Consider the following 21,004-nt stretch of genomic DNA (forward strand, 5'->3'; position numbering starts at 1 on the left):
CTTCATCCTCTTTGACAAGATCGTTATGAGAATGTTGGTCACATCTTATCTCAGACGTCTTTGGCCATCATTGCGACTAGGACAGAGTCCTGGACCGAAACTTTAGTGAAATACTCTACCCCGAGACCACGGTGTCTGAAGGAGATCACCTGCCGCTACTGATCTTGGTTACCACAGAAAGTTCGATATTTCCTTTTTGTGGTGGGGTGATCGGATGTATTCGAATATGTGACTCAGAATATTCAGAGACAACACGTCAGGTAACGGGTGGGACGTGAATGGATTTCCCTCCCCACGCCATGCGCAGTGGCCAAGGGTGTCGGGACCGGTTGCGACATAGCGCTGGCCGCAGAATGTCAATATTTTATCTGGAAAGAGGTGGCGGCCTCGCCGCAGGCACGGAAACGTAAGGACGGAAGGAGATATGAGGGAGGGAGGGAGGGAGAGAGGGAGAGAGAGAGACGGACAAGACAGACGAAAAGGTGGAGGGAAGCAGTGGTAGGGACCTGGAGGCGGTTCTGGATTTGCATGGACTGATAAGACCCTGGGGGCAGCAGCCGCCCCACCTCCCCTATCTTCCCTCGCTATTAGGTGAGGCGCGATATCGCAGGGCGCAGTCGTGAACTCTGACTCTGATAGCTGTACCTGTCTTTCTTGGAAACGCTAAGGATTTTCCCTTCCTTCGTGCAAATGATATAAGGTCTTGGATATCTCGTATACCGTTGGCTTTTCGTTGGTCAACGGATTTATTTTTCTTCTTAACCGTCTCCGGACGTTCGATGTGGCCTGCAACGAATTTTTCTCCTGTGCCAATCTCTTCCTCGCACAAGGAAACATCACCAAATCGTCATCATATTTTACGGAGGCGAGAGAGCACATTCAAGTCATCAGACCCAGTAACCGATCCCGCTCGAAAATTTGGGCCATAATTCAGGTAGTAGGCAATCATGAATTTCTGAAAGTAAAGCTTTCAAACCTCACGGGCTCCGGTTGATTGTCGCTCTTTCCGTCCCACTCAGCAGGGATGGGTTGTTTGGGGGAAGAGACCAAACAGCGAGGTCATCGGTCTCATCGGATTAGGGAAGGACAGTGAAGGAAGTCGGCCGTACTCTTTCAAAGGAGCCATCCCGGCATTTGCCTGGAGCGATTTAGGGAAATCACGGAAAACCTAAATCACGATGGCCGGACGCGGGATTGAACCGTCGTCCTCCCGAATGCGAGTCCAGTGTGCTAAACACTGCGCCACCTCGCTCGGTCCACTCAGCAGGAAAATGGCCGGTGTGAAATACTGTCCAGCACAGTGACAATCCGAGCCCTCCTATTCGCGGGATACTGAAGGCTGCCCAATGTGTACTGAAAACTGTTTCGAGATCGGTGAGTTCATATTACGATAGAAATAGTAAGTAATACATCTATCGAAGTTAAGCACTGCTTGACTTGGCTAGCACTTGAATAGATGACTGTCCTAGTCTGCTGAGCGCTGTACACAAGCAGTGCACCCTCTTAGAGGCAAATAGAGGAGCTACTTGATAGAGAAGTAGCGCCTCCGGACACAAAAACTGACAATGGACGGGAGAGCAGTGTTCTGACCACATACCCCTCCACATTCATATCCAGTAACATCCGTCGCCTGAGGATGACACAGTGATCGGAAGCTACTGTTGGGCCTTCCGGGGCCTGTTCGGACAGATTTACGTTTAGCTGATATAAGTCTGTAATAGATCAACTTCGTACGTACATACATTTAATATTAATTTAATGATATTCCGGTACCGGCATTCTGCAGCCATATATGTAAGCCTCAAATCAAAATTAATAAATGCAATCACCTGAAGAGTAATTATGAAATGAAATTATTGATTTTCGATTTACAATTTAATCATGCCAGTGACATTGATGAATGGCATATCTCCTGTACATCTCTTTAATAGGACACTGTGTAAAATCCAAAGAAAATAACGTTCAGTGTGTGTTAGTAATTTAAGTCTGCTGCGCTACTTCTTTAACCTCTTACTCACTCCGCCGTACAGTGCCTGGCGCTCGGACATGGCAGCTGCAGTGGGGTGGGCTGAGTGCGAACAAGCGGTGCGTGACAAAGTTGAAAAGCTGTATTTGCAGAAAGCTGTAACTGAGTCCTATAAGATTTACCCCCCCCCCCCCCCAAATTCTCGTGAGGGAGCGTTTGCTGATGCTGTTACGTCGCAAATGGCTTTTTCTCCCAGCGGGTCAATTCGCCTTATTACAAGCACTTTGGGTATCTGAGCTCACTGTTCATTAAAAACGTGATTGACGTTATTTATTCGGTCCTAAGTGCCAAATCGTCTGGAATCCCATGAATTTTGATTTTATTATTAGCTCTAATTTCTGCCATAGAGACAAACCTGTACAACCGACTATAATTGCTGAACTTCAGAACGACCGATAAGGTATCACTGATTTCTAACATACACATCTACATAGTTACTCTGCAAATCATACTTAAGTGTCTGGCAGAGGGTTCACCGAACCACCTTGACAATCCTCTGTTACTCCAATATCGTATAGCGCGCGAGAGGAACGAACACGTATATCATCCGTACGGGCTCTAATTTCCCTTATTTTATCATGGTGATCGTTTCTCCCCATGTAGGTCAGCGACAACAAAATATTTTCACATTCGGAGGAGAAAGTTGGTGATTGTAATTTCGTGAGAAGAGTCCTCCGCAACGAAAACCGCCTTTCTTTTAATTATGCCCATCCCAAATCCTGTATCATTTCAGTGACGCTCTCCCCACTGTTTCGCGATAATAGAAAAAGTATTGTCCTTCTTTGAGCTTTTTCTATGTACTCCGTTAATCCTATCAGGTAAGGAACCCACACCGCGCAGCAATATTCTAAAAGAGGACGGCCATTTGTAGTGGAAGCAGTCTCTTTAGTAGACCTGTCACATTTTCTAAGTGTCCAGCCAATAATACGCAGTCTTTGGTTAGACTTCCCCACAACATTTTCTAAGCGTTCCTTCCAATTTAAGTTTTTCATAGTGTAATTCCCAGGTATTTAGTTGATTTTATGGCCTTTATATTTGACTGATTTATCGTGTAAGCCAAGTTTAACGGATTCCTTTTAGCACTCATGTGGATGACCTCACACTTTTCGTTATTTAGGGCCAATTACCATTTTTCGCACCATACAGATATCTTTCCTTAACCGTTTTGCAATTTATTTTGATCTTCTGATGACTTTACTAGTCGATAAGCGACAGCGTCATCTTCAAACAACCAAAAAACGGCTGCTCATATTGTCTCCAAAATAGTTTGTGTAGGTATGGAACAGCAAAGGGCCTATAATAATCGATTTAGCAATTTTCTCTCACAGAGCTGAGGACCTTAATGAGTACAGGTCATAACGGCATGTGCTGGCGTACAATTCAGCGACAACTTCAACATCTAAGTAATTTAATTTCCATTATTTATTCGTTATATTTTAATCTATCTAATTGCGTAATCAATCTCAAATATGTTAATGCAATGAGTTAAATTTAACAGGTGACAGAAACAATTAAAGACTGGCATTATTTGTAACATGTTGAGGGAAGCCCGGGGCTGAGCCAAGAAACTGGAACATTTCAGTGGCATCAGATATCACAGCACATGATATCGCAAGTCAATTTCTTTAAATGTTTGACCGCTCAGCTGTGGCAGGTTAAATATCGAAAGGAAGGCAATGAATACTGCTTGACGTGGGTCGGTTCTCTAATTGAATGTTGCCCGATATATATAAACTGAAATCCGTCTCTATGTCTTCGGGTGCGCACCTACTGTTCCGCATTTAGCTGATCTTACCGTTGGTTCGCGGTAGGCTTCGGGGTGCGGCCACATCTCTACGCCCGTCGTCTGTCTTCGTCGGCCAGCGACAGTCTCCACATCAAGTTGCACCGACAATCAACCACTGTCTCCGATGCCTACCAAATGGTTACCACTTCCAGACACCTACTCTTTACCTAGCCTAGAAGCAGTACTCCTCACTTAGCCCTCTCCTAAGCGTTGAGCACATTCGAGACACATCTTCCAGTCAGAAAAGCTTGCAATAAATTTAAGTTCTGACTCGCCTGATTAAGAGGGAAGAGCCTGTCAGAAAGCCCCGCCTAATGCAGAAAGCGTGCCCAAACCCACCCCTCCAACAACACGCCGTTGGGGGTTTCCTCTCCTAAATAATTTACAGAAACACCATTCATGTTATTAAGTAGCCGGCCGAAGTGGCCGTGCGGTTAAAGGCGCTGCAGTCTGGAACCGCAAGACCGCTACGGTCGCAGGTTCGAATCCTGCCTCGGGCATGGATGTTTGTGATGTCCTTAGGTTAGTTAGGTTTAAGTAGTTCTAAGTTCTAGGGGACTAATGACCTCAGCAGTTGTGTCCCATAGTTCTCAGAGCCATTGAACCATTGTTATTAAGTTGCTTATCTAATCGTTCGAGTCCCGCAAAGACGCTATTAGGCCCGGAAAGTCCTGTTGCTCGCATTCCTCGGATGCGGATGAGACAGACATGAGGTGACTGCTGCGACTGAAGCTAAAGTTAATGCCATATCTCCGTCCCTGAGTATTGTTCGCTCTTTGGTCTCTGAGTAGGGCTAAACTGCCAGTGCGGCGACTTCCATACAGGAAAAACACTTCCTGCAGTCACCAAGAGCTCTTTGGCGGCCGCTGCACATTAGCCAGCAGGCGTGTGGCTGGGTGGTGTCACCCAGCCGCCCTCCTGCGAGACATAAGAATATTTCCCAATTCGTACCGCAGAGCAGAGTCGAGGTAACGAAAACGCTGCCCCAGGAATCTATACCTGCGTAAACATACATTGTAAGAGTCTTAAATAGATAAAAACGTGTGAAAAGAAATCACTGAAGAAATATTACCCATGAACCTTGTCCCACACTAAGTGATGGAAAACAAAATTATAGCTAACACGGAAACAAAATCGCATAAACTCGAATGTGATTAACGTCACAACGGAATGTGAGAGGGAAGGCGATTAGGCTGTCACCTCACATAATAGTGTGGAAACTATCGCTGATGCTTTAATATATGTCCCTCTTTCTTGTTAGTGTTCTTCTCTTCGCCGATTTGGCGGAGAGCGTCCTCATTTCTCATCCTGTTAGTCCATTTAGTTTTCAACATCCTCCTACAGCACTACATCGTTCCTACCCTGTCCTTGATTCTCTTCCCTCCATTGATGTGCTCTAAACGTATATTCTGAATAATTTTCTTCTTCAAATTAAGGCCAGTGCTTGACAATATCCGACTTAATTTTCACGGAGTGCTTTCTTTGCTAGGTTGCGTTTTATATTGTTTCTTGCATGAGCTGTTAATCTGACTGATAGTTCTAACGCCTATATGCCTTACCTGTCGTCGGAATTGTGTGGATGGAATTTTTCCAAAAACCGAATCATATGTTTCCTGTCGCATATATTCTACATACCAATCTGAACAGTCGTTCGGTTGCCACTACCTTCAACGGTTTCAGAAATTCCCAACTAATGTTATGTATGCCCTAAGTACGAACTTGTTACATTTCTGTTGACAGCAGATTCTATTATTACGCCATTGCCAAGCGGGACTAAAGGTCCATCAGGTCAGGTCGACAAGATGTCTAGCCAGCAGCATTTGAATCGCAAACATGAAACTTGTGACAAGCAATCTTACGTAAAATTGGTCTAAAACTCCGAGTGTCTTAACAACTGTGGACTCGCTTTTATGGAAGGCGGGGTGTTTTCGTTTCTAGTACAGCTTCCAAGCTATATTTTCTCTCAGATGCTTGGTGGCAAACGCCTACGCGTGTTATAACACGTGATGAGGAAGAACTGACAGTTTCCTGTGACACTAGGCGACCTTAAATTTCAAAGGTAGTGGATGATAACAATTTCTCCGACCTAGCAATGTCTACTAACCAAGTGTGCAGCATGTTGCCTACGCTAGTAAACTGAAAAAGTGATTTTCAACCAGGAAACCCTATCAATAGGTGCCTAAAATCGAGAAAAGATCATTTAAAAGGGGTCAGGAACTTTAATTTGGCCCGGCCTACTGCCTATGACGCGCAGCAGATGACTGAATGATAGGCAGCACATGTTGCATACGAACGCCGCAGAGCACCCATTGTTGCTCCGCCTCTTCAAATGGTTCAAATCCCTCTGAGCTCTATGTGACTTAACATCAGAAGTCATCAGTTACCTACACCTTAGAACTACTTAAACCTAGCTAACCTAAGGACATCACAAACATCCATGCCCGAGGCAGGATTCGAACCTGCGACCGTAGGGTCGTGCGGTTCCAGACTGATGCGCCTAGAACAGCTCGGCCACAACGGCCGGACCTCCGCCTCTCAGGTGCACAACCCGTCATAAGTTACCCTATCGTCACCTGGAAGCACCAGCAAACATTTTGTCTCTAAGAAAAGTTCTTTCCCATGACGTGCTTTATTACTCCTAGACTTTTATCACCAACACTTTGAAACAGTTGGTCACAAACTTTTATGAAATTTTTTGTCATATTTCCCTATCTCATTTTTTATATCTTGGCCTTTCATTGCGACAACTCGGATGATACGTGTACATGTATGTGTGTGTGTGTGTGTGTGTGTGTGTGTGTGTGTGTGTGTGTGTGTGTGTGTGTGCGTGTGTGTGTGTGTGTGTGTTACAGAGAGAGAGAGAGAGAGAGAGAGAAAGAGAGAGAGAGAAAGAGACTGCGTGAGTGATCGATTACACACCAGTGCTACGTTTTTAACATTTGTATTAGTATTTGATTTAAAATTATAAAGAATGTAGCAACCATTCGCGGATACATAATTTAATTATCTTGTTGCAAATCGATTTAGAGTGATATCAGTCATCATCAGTGCATTTTTCTAACCGACACATGCCATAAGTAGAAGAACTGTTCTTGGCAGATTTCTATCAAGATAGAAATCTGTCATAAGTAGAACTGTCCTTGGCAGGTTTATATCATGGTATAAATCTGCCAAGGACAGTTCTTCTGCTTATGGAATGTGTCGGTTAGAAAAATGCACTGATGATTACTGATATCAGTCGAAATCGATTTGCAACAAAACAAATAAATCATGTATCTGCCACGGTCGCTGCACAGAAAGGGAACCTTATGGAGCCCAACATTCACAAGTTTATGATTTATTTCAAACCTTTTCTTTTTGGTCAGTCAGTAATAGTTTTACGAATTTTTCTTTATAATGCGATTTTTATTGACTATTATTTCATCGTAGAGCTTAGTACCAATTCATGAGATAGGGCTTGTTAATATTTCAGCTCATTAGTCGCTCATAACCTTCATTTCTATCAGTCCAATGGAAGCAACAATAACTCAAAAAATAATGTAAAGTTCTTTACCGATGTCATACTACACCGTACGTGATTCACTATTAAGGAGTTGTTTTCAAATGGACTGAAGCACGATTCTTTGTTTGTGTGGTTATGTTACCCAAGCTAACTAATTCAGATATGGTATCTGAGTTCGTAAACAAGTTACGTATTTAACTTCCAGTCACTTTTGGTAAATATGTATTATAAATTATAGTATTACTGAACTTGAAGGGCCGGTGGTGGGGCTATAACCTCCAGTCAGCATTATAAGAAAAGATCCTGGCAGTGAAACGTGACTCAACTTGACGATGTTGCGGAAGGCAGATGCCCAAACGGCAACTTGGCGTTGCCGCTCCTGGTAAGGCAGCTACACCCACACCGCTTCACCAGTCTGCTTCAGTTACTAATAAAGCACGGTATGACTATGATCAGAGGGCAGCCTACAACGCCCACCTTCGGCAGAAACTTATAACAGGTCCTATTCCACATATTCCCATTAATACAAACCACACACACTACCAACTGAGCCGGAAACGTTAGTCTGTATCCACACACACCCTTTTCCAAAGGAATCCTTTCGCCCCACCCCAACACCTCCATTACTCTACTACTGTACCCAACAAGATGTACACTGAGGTGATAAAAGTCATGGTATACCTGTTAGTATTGTGTCGGGCCTCTTTCTTTACGGCGTAGTGCAGCAACTTGACGTGGCGTTGACTCAACAGGTCTTTGGAAGCACTCTGCAGAAATATTGAGCCATGGTGCCTCTACAGCCGTCCATAATTAGGGAAGTGTTGCCGGTGCAGGATTTTGTGCACGAACTCTCGTCCGGATTATGTCCCACAAATGGTCGGTGGCATTAAGTTCGTGAATAATTGTGGCCAGGTGAGATGGCGCATTGTCATCCATAAAAATTCCATAGTTGTTTGGGAACATGAGGTACAGGAATGGCTACAAGTCGTCTCCAAGTAACGAAACATCCAGAGGATCCCATCCATTCCAACACAGCCCACCCCATTATGGAGGCACCACCGGCTTGCATAGCTCCTTGTTCACATCCAACTTCAGTCCATGGCTTCGGTGGTCTGCACCATACTCGAACCCTACCGTCAGTTCTTACCAACTGAAATCGGGAATCATTTGACCAGGACACGGATCCAGTCGTATAGGGTCCAACCGACATGGTCACGAGGCCAGGAAAGGCTCTGCACGCGATATCACGCCGTTAGAGAAAGTACTTGCGTCGGTCATCTGCAACCATAGCCCTTTTACAGCATATATCGCCGCACTGTCCTAACAGATACGTTCCACACTGATTTCTGCGCTTATTTGACGCAGTGTTGCTTGTCTGTTAGCAATGACAACAATGACAGACACCGCTGCTCTCGTGTCGTTTAGTGAAGGCCATCGTCCACTGTACTGTCCGTGGTGAGACGTACTGCCTGAAACGTGGTATTGGCTTGGCTCTGTGCACTATGGGACTTAACAGCTGAGGTCATCAGTCCCCTAGAACTTGGAACTACTTAAACCTAACTAACCTAAGGACATCACGCACATCCATGTCCGAGGCAGGATTCGTACCTGCGACCGTAGCGGTCGCGCGGTTCCAGACTGAAGCGCCTAGAGCCACTCGGCCACACCGGCCGGCGAAATGTGGTATTCTTGGCACGTTCTTGATACTGTGGATCGCGGAATAGTCAATTCCCTAACGATTTCCGAAATGGAATGTCCCACGCCTCTAGCTACAGCTTCCATTCCACGTTCAAAGTCTGTTTACTCCCGTCGTGCGGCATAATCACGTCGGAAATCTGTTCACGTGAATCACCCCAGTACAAATGAGAGGTCCGCCAACGCACTGCTTATGTATATCTGGTTTACGCTATACTACTGCCATCTCTGTGAGTGCATATCGCTACCAAATGACATCTGTCACCTCAATATATCTCTCTTTAAAGTTCTTTTATCCTCCAACCCTAGTTGCCTGACGTGCCTTCACATCAACGTCCACATCGCCTACTCATTTTTAACTACCTTTACTAACCGCTTGCCATCATTCGTCATGGCACCACAGGAGCGCAAAATTCTATCCCGTCATATGTGTTTCCCTTAGTTCTAACCATTTTTTCACCCTCACCCTTACCCACCTGAACGTTAACGCCTTTATCCTCCACTTAACCACATAATAAAACTGTCCTCTATACAATCATTCTGTTGTGCTTCTCATCCTTAACATTTACCTTCATAATCTAAATGTAATCCCTGCCAACATTTAACTGTCCCCACCGTCTGCTTTTGAAATTCCATTTCAATTAAGCGGACAGTGTGCATCTACATTAATGCTGCAGTCCTCTGTCTCCTTAGCCACTCCCAAACTGGAGCAGTTGCATCATTTCATCACTGGTCGCATGGTTGTCCATCCCCCAGAATAATTCATTATCACTCGTATCACACCCGACGGAAGAAATACACTTCACCCCATACAAATACACGCAAGACTACCTCCGCACTAACGGGGATGCAAATCGTAAGTTGGAAGCCACCCTGCAAAACCACTTTAACGTTCCATTCACTTCATCCTTTTGGGCCCACCATCCCCAACTCCTCAGATTATCCTTAAAATCCCACACTCCTGTTTTGTTCTCAAACTATTCTCAGAGTGCCCTGTTCAATGAATCGATCCTTCTTCTGCCTCAGTTCCAAGAACAATCGCATACGCTATTGATAATTAGAGCTATACAATTGAAACTTTATGCTGGAAGAGCACAAAACGTCAATCGTCTATTCGATTGCATATTATAGTCCACTTGTCGAACGATTTCAGCAGTCTGAATAATGGGTCTGCTTCTCATCATCATTCACATTTAAGGACTCCGCCCCAACGTGTAGCTTTTCCTTGACGAATCCCTGTGAACTCATAAATTAGGCATAAATCCTGCAGAATGTTAGAAGTCGTAATTCACATAAAAGTCAAATTACAAAACGCACTTCACAAATTGCGAAGTCAACGACTTTCGAAACAGTTGTTCTTTTCTTGAAGTCTTAAAACTATTGATTCAAACCAGTTACTTTCATTGCAGAACACAGATATCCAACAGCCATAAATTTATTGAATAATTCTTTAAAGCGATTGATAGTTCTACAAAGTCACAACATAACTAGTCTCCCTGTCTAGGACGCAGAGAATCAAATGACTAAATAGTTTTCGTTAATAAAGGGCCAGAGGAATAAACACTACTGTATGACTGTTCAGTATCAAGACATCCAAAGGGTCTTTTATCAACTCATAGCAGTATTGGAGAGTAGCGGTTGCGAGGGATTTGGGTATTATTTGCTGTTACCCACAGCTGATCAGTTTGGCTTTAGGAAAGGTAAAGTCTCGAGAGGGCAATTCTGACGTTGGGGTTAATAATGGAAGCAGGAGTAAAGAAAAACCAAGACACGTTTATAGGATTTGTCGACCTGGAAAAAGCGTTCCACAATATAAAATGGTTCAAGATGTTCGAAATTCTGAAAAAAGTTGGGGTAAGGTACAGGGAGAGACGGGTCATACACAATATGTACAACAGCCAAGAGGGAATAATGAGAGTGGACGACCAAGAATGAAGTGCTTGCATTAAAAAGGATGTAAAACAAGGATGTAACCTTTCGCCCCTACTGTTCAATCTGTACATCGAGGAATCAATGACGGAAATAAAAGAAAGGTTCAGGAGTGTAATTAAAATTCAAGGTTAAAGGATATCAATTACACGTTTCTCTGATGACATTGCTATCTTGAGTGAAAGTGAAGAAGAATTACATTATCTTCTCAACGGAATGAACAATCTGATGAGTACAGAGTATGGATTGAGAGTAAATCGAAGGAAGACGAAGATAATGAGAAATAGTAGAAATGAGAACAGCGAGAAACTTAACATCAGGATTGGTGGTCACGAAGTAGATGAAATGAAGGAAGTCTGTTACCTAGACAGTAAAATAACCAAGGACGGAGCAATGAGGTCATTAAAAGTAGACTAGCAATGGAAAAAAGTGCATTCCTGGTCAAGAGAAGTCTATTAATATCAAATACCGGCCTTAATTTGAGGAAGACATTTCTGAGAATGTACGTTTGGAGCACAGCATTGTATGGTGGTGAAACATGGACTGAGGGAAAATCGGAACAGAAGATAATGGAAGCGTTTGAGATGTGGTGCTACAGACGTATGTTGAAAATTAGGTGGACTGATAAGGTAATGAATGCAGAGGTTCAGCGCAGAATGTGATAGGAAAGGAATATGTGGAAAACGCTGACAAGGAGAAGGGACAGGATGATATTACATCTGTTAAGACGTGAGGGAATGACTTCCATGGTACTAGAGCGAGCTGTAGAGAGCAAAAACTGTATACGAAGACAGAGATTGGAATACATCCTGCAAATAATTGAGGACGTAGGTTCCAAGTGCTACTCTGAGATGAAGAGGTTAGCACTGAAGACTACTGACCAAAAAAAAAAAATTACAGCGTCGCGTGCATATCAGTAGTTTTGATACGATGAGTGATGGCGGGTAAGTAGGCCAGCAATTTTACGAAGTTTTCTGTGTTTATAATTTAGAGACGTATGTATAAAATTCATGCAGTGCCGATATGTGGGTACATGATGAATGTGTTTCTACTATTTTGATGTATGTAGAATCTGGGAACACGCATTATACGAGGGCTATTCCGAAAGTAAGGTCCGATAGGTCGCGAAATGGAAACCACGGTAAAAATCAAAAATGTTTTATTTGCAACAGTTAGATACACCTTGCAGCTACTTATCTCCATAGTCGCCGACCCGACTTAGACGTGTATCGTAGCGTTGTACCAACTTTCCCATACCCTCGCTATAGAAGGCAGCCGCCAGTGCTCTCCGCCAATTCTCTACGCTGGCCTACGGCTCGTTGTCTTGTGCCGAAATGTTGTCTTCATAACCAGCGGTTCATGTGACCTGAGCTGAAACTCAGAGGGAGACAATTACGGGCTGTATTGTGGGTAATCTCACATTTCCATTTGAAAACGATGCAGGAGCATCTTCATTGCCCCTGCAGAATGCGGCTGAGAATTGTCTTGAAGACGAAACAGCACGACAGTTATGTAATGTTAGCTGCATAGCTTCAGGGGACATTTCTCACCAGGCCCCCGTACTTGGCGGCAGACACTATTTTCTAGACATCTTTACGCACTCACTGCGAGCTCAGAAATGAGAAGAGCGACGTGATGCTAACTGGGGTTATACTAGAGACACTACCCAACACATCTGTGCAAAGCTTTATCGGATTTTCATAGTCGTTTCCATTTCGTGACCGATCGGACCTTACTTTCGGAATAGCCCTCGTACTTTGTAATTATATTTAAAAATGCTTCGATCATTACATTCGTGGATAAGTAGAGCTTTTAGGGGTTCCTTTGGCTGACCTAGTACTGGATGTGAGATTTTGCCTCCAGAGCGACTCTTACTAGCCGTTTCTCCCTTCCATTCTAATGTGTTGTAGTGCCTTCATTTTTCGTTCTTCCCCCCCTCCCTCCACCGTGATGAAAAATTTAAGATTAACACAGGCAGTTGACAGACCAATTAAAATATAGCCTCACCAAGACACTCCTACGTTCCACATGTAAAGAAAGGTATAACTCGATATGCTTGTCGTACAGCCGTCGCGGTGAGTCTTCAGTCGCTTCGGGAGCTCTAAAAGACGCTCAGCGCTTAAAATGCAACAGGATTGTGCCGGTTCTACAGTCTCTGACGTTCTGCATCGAACTCCCACCGGACATGATATTGAGATTTCCAGCTTAAGTCCTCTTAGAACTACATGTTGATTCAGACTTAAAGTTTGTGAGGCTTATAGCAATAGTTTTAAATATGGTCCTCTGTCTTACCTTCGGATTTTATTGTTGTATCTCCTTCAAAACTCGCCAGCTATGCCAGGTGGTGTAGTAACACAATGTCACAAACCACGCTCGCTTAACATTGGATTTGCACTCTCATGGAATAATCTACAGACACCTAGACTCTCCAACCATCACGCCAGCGTCGTCTGCATGCCTGTCACGTATTCCATATTTAGAAATGTTAATAATACTCAAAAAGATACAACTTTCTAAGGTATCCAGTCGACAGCACTGAAGATCTCTCCATACCAAACACGAAAGTAAACGGTTCAGCGGTAGAGTCGTGAAGATGTAACAGAGTAAGCTGCTTTCGCAATTAATAATTCTTGTATTGGTATTGATTGAACACGTTGAGAATTGAATAAACATTGTATTGATTATCTTGACTCATAGTAGGTAGGGAAAAATCTCATCAATACGATAAATTTCTAAAGTGAGGGTAAATAGCTTCTTCAAAGAGTAAATACATTTCCTTAATTTGCGTAATATTCTTCACATAAATAAATATCTTGTACTATATACTTGGCAGAGTATCCTACCTTCTTCATCAGGGTCCAAGCTATCTCAGGACAAGTTTCATAGAGTCCGCAGCTCGTGGTCAAGTGGCTAGCGTTGCTGCCTCTGGATCATCGGGTCCTGGGTTCAATTGCTGGTCGGGTTGGAGATTTTCTCTGCCCGGGGACTGGGTTTTTGTGCTGTCCTCAACATTTTATCATCATCATTTGAAATAATGACTAGACTGCACTGTGTGGAAAAACAGTGTGGTGTCACCGCCAGACACCACACTTGCTAGGTGGTAGCTTAAATCGGCCGCGGTCCATTAGTACATGTCGGACCCGCGTGTCGCCACTGGCAGTGATCGCAGACCGAGCGCCACCACACGGCAGGTCTCGAGAGACGGACTAGCACTCGCCCCAGTTGTACGGACGACATTGCTAGCGACTACACGTACGAAGTCTTTCTCTCATTTGCCGAGAGACAGAATAGCCTTCAGCTAAGTCCATGGCTACGATCTAGCAAGGCGCCATTAGTTACTTCATGAATCTAAAGAGTCTCACTTGTATCATCAAGAATGCTGTATACCAAAGGACGATATAAAAGTTAAGTGTTCTAGTAGCTACGTTCTTTTCTTTATCACATTCATCACGTATCCTGTTCCAGACTTCGCGCCAGTCGGCGTGTGTGTACGTGTGCCCTTTCGGCTACCCGTCACTGTGGACTGGCTGCCTTGTCAGTCCACTACAAACAGGACTGTGTAATAATTGGGACTTTGTACGGGCGCTGATGACCGCGCACTTGAGTGCCAAACAAACCGAACATCATCACAAGTTTCATGGATATATGTTCAGCCGTTTAGTCATGAAAACGTATCACACAGAGTTAATATCGCATTTATAATTTCAGTATGAAAATATGGATTGCCATGGATTAAACACGTTGAGGACTGGATAAACATTGTATTCTGGGTGTTACACACGGTTGCTCTTGGGTATCAGTAAAATGAAATGAAATGTGCATATGGCTTCGCTGGCCGCGAGACGCCAATTTGGAATGCTCGGAAGCTTGGTGCAAGTCTTTTTATTTGACGACATATCGGTGACTTGCACGTCGATAATGATAAAAAGCTGACGAAGACGACATAGATATCCATACGCCAGCAGAGAGAAATCGACCTGAGCAGGAATAGAAGCCGGGAATGCATAATCGTGAAACCCATGACCACGAGCTGTTTACGCAAGTCTGAACGCAGCAAAGAAGTTGTAAGAGACTCAAGACGCTCTGATGCTAAATTGTGACGGGTTTGTAACTGATTTGACTGGAAGTATTGCTAAACATATGGAGGATTTCATGTAAATAAGTTATACAGAACTGCGACCAGTCACTTTTTTTAATAATAATGCTTTATTCCATGAACCTGTTTTCGAACCTTTTCACGTTCATCTTCAGATGGTTTCAGGAGGATCCGGGAAGTTACATCATTACTGGTAGTAGCATAATGCTGGGTGCTGGTTCTATGGCAGGAAGATGGGTCACACTTTAATGTATCGCCATGACTATAGCTTATCTGTCGGTATGGATGTAAATTTAGTTTTTACTTACTGCGACAGTATAGGCAGCTTTTTTCGGTCAGTGTCCATCTGTCTGCCTTCATTTTGATGTCAAGAACACTTTCACACAAACTGTATTTATTTATACTTTGACACTGACACTTTTCCAGCATACAGCATGCGCTTTACAACTGTTGCTTGTAACAAAGATCTTGACAGAAAGATATGGCATAGGCCTACTTTGTACAGAGATGTAATTTGTTGTTCTTTACATGTATTAAAGTTGATATAAGGGCAAGTATTTTAATCAGAATGGCGATAACATGAGAACACAAGATAAAATAAATAAATAAATTACTACGAGAACAAACTTCGGGTGATCTGATATCTTATTTCTACCTGTATATTACAGGCAGTTTATAGTAATTTTTTTTAATAGCGATTACCATGTTTGGCATTAACATGAATCCCAAGGAATCAATAATACAGAGTTATTGTATCTGCAGTGAGATGCAGCTGTCTGTATGACTAGGACCTGTATATTTAAATTAATAACAAATCTTCAGATGAATTGTTGGCTTATTTCTGTTGTTACGTTAACATGATCTGGGGTATTATCAAGAGCAGATTCTGTTTATTTTACCTAAAGGTATATGTAATGGACTAAAGCTGTTTGTATGGCTGTACAGTTAATATTTAAAAAATCATGAACAAAAATTCTTGAACTGTTGACTTATTTTTATTCCAACATTAGAGTGATCTGGGATATTGGTAAAGACTGCTTCTGTTTGTTCCAGCTAGAATTAATATGTATAAAGTACTGATTTATGTTAGCAATGGAGGGCTTTAACAAGATAAAATAAATAAATAAATTACTACAAAAACAAACTTAAGGTAATCTGATATCTTATTTCTACTTGTTTATTAAAGGCAGTTTATAGGAATGTTTTTTTTTTTTAAATCAATTGCCTCCACCAATGGGTACAGCCCTGCAATAATAGATAAACTAATCCATACAGCAAAACTAAATCAACCAACTACTGAACAACCACCCACAAAACAGAAAACCACATTTGTTAGCCTGCCTTTCCTAGGTAAGATTTCTCACCAAATTGCCAACCTCTTCAAGAGATACAACATAAAAATAAGTTTCTTCACCAACAACAAAATACAAAATAAAATCATACACAGCACCAAAACCACTATACGACAGTATCATAAGTAAGGTGTGTACAAGCTCACTTGCAACTCATGCCCAAGCTTCTACATTGGACAAACTGGTAGAAGCTTCACAACAAGATTTAAAGAACACATAGATGCACTCCGTCTTAACAACCTAAACAAGTTCAGCTTTGCCTCACATCTTGCCCAACGCAATCATTCCGCAAACAAGATAGAACAGAATCTCCGAATACTACATTTTGCCAACAAAGGCACAATACTTGACCATCTTGAAGAAATTGAAATATTTATCTACACAAATACAGCAACTGAGTACCTACTCAATGATCGAACTGACCTGAGAAACAAATTTTTCCTTCAGAACTTTGAAGAGCTACTAGTTCAAAACAGGTTATCACCCAACGAACCCTACACCGGCTCCCCAAACCCCTCCCCCACCGATTGACCCACCCCCTCCCTGTCCTTACATCCTAACCACAACGGTGTCAATGTAATATACTACTACAGAATAAAACCTGTACCATATCTCTAAATATTAAAGCCCTCCATTGCTAACATAAATCAGTACTTTATACATATTAATTCTAGCAGGAACAAACAGAAGCTGCCTTTACCAATATCCCAGATCACTCTAATGATAGAATAAAAATAAATCAACAGTTAAAGAATTTTTCTTCATGATTTTTTTAAATATTAAATGCACAGCCATACAAACAACTTTAGTCAATTACAATCACTATAACTCTTATACATACACCTTTAGCTAAAATAAACAGAATCTGCTCTTTATAATACCCCAGATCATGTTAACGTAACAACAGAAATAAGCCAACAGTTCATCTGAAGATTTGTTATTAATTTAAATATACAGGTCCTAGTCGTACAGACAGCTGCATCTCACTGCAGATACAATAACTCTGTATTATTGATTCCTTAGGATTCATGTTAATGCCAAACATGATAATCGCTATTAAAAAAAATTTAAAAATTTACTATGAACTGCCTGTAATATAAAAGTAGAAATAAGATATCAGATCACCTGAAGTTTGTTCTTGTAGTAATTTATTTATTTATTTTATCTTGTGCTCTCATGTTATCGCCATTCTGATTAAAATACTTGCCCTTATATCGACTTTAATGCATGTAAAGAACAACAAATTACATCTCTGTACAAAGTAGGCCTATGCCATATCTTTCTGTCAAGATCTTTGTTACAAGCAACAGTTGTAAAGCGCATGCTGGATGCTGGAAAAGTGTCACTGCCAAAGTATAAATAAGTATAGTTTGTGTGAAAGTGTTCTGGATATCAAAACGGAGGCAGAGAGATGGACACTAACCGAAAGAAGCCTCCCATAGTGTCGCAGTAAGTAAAAATTAAATTTACATCCATATCGACAGATAAGCTATAGTCATGGCGATACATTAAAGTGTGACCCATCTTTCTGCCATAGAACCAGCACCCAGCATTATGCTACTACCAGTAATGATGTAACTTCCCCGATCCTCCCGAAACCATCTGAAGATGAACCTGAAAAGGTTCGAAAACCGGTTCATGGAATAAAGCATTATTATTCAAAAAAAGTGAGTGGTTGCAGTTCTGTATAACTTATTTACATTCAATATACAGTCACGGTTCTAAAATATCCGTAATGGATAAGCATAATATAGATGATTGTATGAAAGTTGCATTCCATTACGTTGAATCGTATTATGTAGAACCTATCAAACAATAAAAGCATATGCACAAACATGATGAAGTTCATAAGTTGAAGAGCAACTTTTTGAAAGAGTAACTATTGTTCCATACTTTACGTTATACTCTTCAGATCAATAAACATGTTGTACTATACACTTTCCAAGGTAAACTATGTTCTTCCTCAACGTTGAAGCTATTTCCACACAAAAATTTTTCAAAATTTATTCAGCCTTTCACGTGTATAATATTAGTAGGGATATATGTGATATTCTTCAGCTTCATGTTATTTTTAATGTCCAACAGAGCAATAATCGAATAAAAAGATGATCTCAGAGAACTTACCGTAGGAACAAATATAATGCAGTATCCATTGAGGGAATTCTAGTGATTGCCAAATACCGCAACTAACGAAGCGTACAAAGTATCAGTAAATGAACGTCACTGATAGGCACGGTCACGATGCGTACACAGTTTCAGTTATGGGAAAGCCATTGACAAGCCCGTACCTACCACCATGATGCATCACATTTTTAGATAAGAAACAAAGGCGATAGCCATGAACATCTAGTCATAATGCGTAAACAGTTTTTGTTAAGGAATCATCACTGATAAACAGGTACCTCCAGTCACGATGCAAGTGAGCCGCATCTGGCCCCCCTCTTCGTAAGGTCCTGCGCGGTCCACCAGCTCACGGCCCAGTTCGTCGAAGATGGTCGGCCTCTGCGGAGGAACTGTAACAGGAGAAAGTCGTGTCAAAAATGCAGCAGGTATAAGGAAGGCACGCCACTACAAAGACCCCACGTGATTCTGTTCATGTATAGCACCTATTGTCCTAAGGACTTCATCATAATTAGTCGGCTACACACCATTGCACACTCTAGGAGAACAGTTTTATTATATTATATACTAAACATATTTCTGTACTCCTGTCCGAATAATCACAGACTGTAAGAGTGTCATTTTGGAGGTTCATGTGCCAACTAACGTCCTGAATTTTAATTCTCTTAAAGGATACTTGTCTTATCGACTGGCACAGAAGCCATCCCAGCAAATCGTTTCATTACACATGACCTACCCAGTGTTCCCGTTACACGCAGACCGCAAAGAAGGGAATAGAGTCATACCACAGCCCAAATCGTATTCTCGTAATACCTAGTCCCTTCTTTACAAAATTAGACAGCAAATGCTGTGAAACAGAACTAAATAGTCGTGCGAGTAAGCAAAAACAAGTGATCGCTCCGCTGGCTGTCGTGACAGAAAAATGATTAGCAAGTAACTTTGTTTGACTGTCTTTCTGACAGTCCCTCTCCCATTCGTAAGCAATTTCAGATTATGATAGAATAACTGCTCTGCATCAAGGTTATTTTCGTGGTGATCTCCCATTCATTTGAGCATTATCAAATAGTAGAAAACTTTGCGGTTTTCTGTAGTTCTGGTTTTAATGCATAAGTCTCAATGCATAAGTTATACATGTGGAGAACTCATTAGTCGTACGGGTACAACTTAGACGTTGATGGGAAATACATACCAACTGAAAACTGTTACAGCTAACGAATCAGACGAAAAGAGTGTACTCCAAGTGGAAGGAGGGGGATGAGGACGAAGCTTTACAGAAATATCGGAATGGTGAAATTGGACTTAATGAAGCATGTAGGAGATATAGTATACCAACACCTAAGGATCTGAAGGATTTAAATAAAAAAATCAAAGTTTTAAATACCTAATGATACAACAGCAAAGATGGAAGGTGAATTAGCACAGCATATAATTAACTTATGGTCTTGTTTCTTCGGAGTAGCTATTGCTGACTTAAGGAAACTTGCCTACCAACTTGCTGAGAAATAACACCTAGCGTATTGCTTCAATAAAGAAATAGTGATAGCTGGTAAAACTGGTATTACAAGTTTATGAAAGATCATCCCACTTTGTCCTTGGGAGTTACAGAAACAATATCGGTGGCACAAAAGCAATGGGTTTAATAAAGAGAAAGTTAATGAGTTTTTTGATAAATATGGGGAAATACTATATGAACATTAGTTTACTGGAGACCAAGTATATAACGTGGACTAAATCGCAATATACACATTTCACAAACCGTTTCAAGTAAATGCCCGAAAAGGCAAAACCAAGTGGGTGCAATCACAAGCGGAGGAAGGGGCCTTAACACGACATGTGTATGTGCAATGATGCCAGCAGGCAAATTTATACCTCCGACGTTAATATTTAAGCGCAGCTTAAAAAGGGGAGCTCCACCAGTCACGGGATGGATAACATCAGAACCGTTTTCCGATGGTTAGAACACTGCATAAAATGTACAGAAGGAGAAAAAAGGGACCAGAAACAAATTTTGCTTTTACTGTTGGATATAGAGCACTCGCCAACAATTTAGAGGTATTTCAGCTAACTCGTGGTTGTGTTTTAAGCACGCTATCGTTTCATACTATCACGGCTCATCATCTACAGCCACTGGACAGACAGTTCTTTAAAACACAAAAAAGTATCTACGATGAATCTGCATCTTCTTAACTACCGTGGCAGTGTCATAAAACAAACTAACATTGTAGAACCCTTGGGTAATACATACCCAAGATCAAATTGTATGGTGATAGCTCTAAACAGTTTTAAGCCAACAGACGTGTGGCCAGGTGATAGAAATGTCATTAGAGAAGAGGACTTTGTTGCTACTACTGTATATAATATATATGGTTCATCAGTCACACAAAGAATGAGCTGATGGAATTAAAGTAACAACGCGAAAGTCTGGCAGGCCGCCTAGCGTTGCCACACAGTACGGTGATCAGTCCTGATCTTCTACAATGTCTCAAGAACGTGAACC

General features: G+C 41.9%; 1 protein-coding gene across 1 annotated transcript in view; it reads right to left on the reverse strand.

Annotated features, from left to right (window-relative positions):
* Positions 1-21,004, reverse strand: part of LOC126260341 (nephrin-like) — a 551,200-nt gene that overhangs the window by 444,395 nt on the left and 85,801 nt on the right. Inside the window, exon 3 of the mRNA XM_049957665.1 lies at positions 18,789-18,899. Coding sequence (XP_049813622.1) covers positions 18,789-18,899 — 111 coding nt within the window. The remainder of the gene's footprint in view (positions 1-18,788; positions 18,900-21,004) is intronic.

Source organism: Schistocerca nitens, chromosome 5 (genome assembly GCF_023898315.1).
Source record: "Schistocerca nitens isolate TAMUIC-IGC-003100 chromosome 5, iqSchNite1.1, whole genome shotgun sequence".
In the NCBI taxonomy this organism is placed as follows: domain Eukaryota; kingdom Metazoa; phylum Arthropoda; class Insecta; order Orthoptera; family Acrididae; genus Schistocerca; species Schistocerca nitens.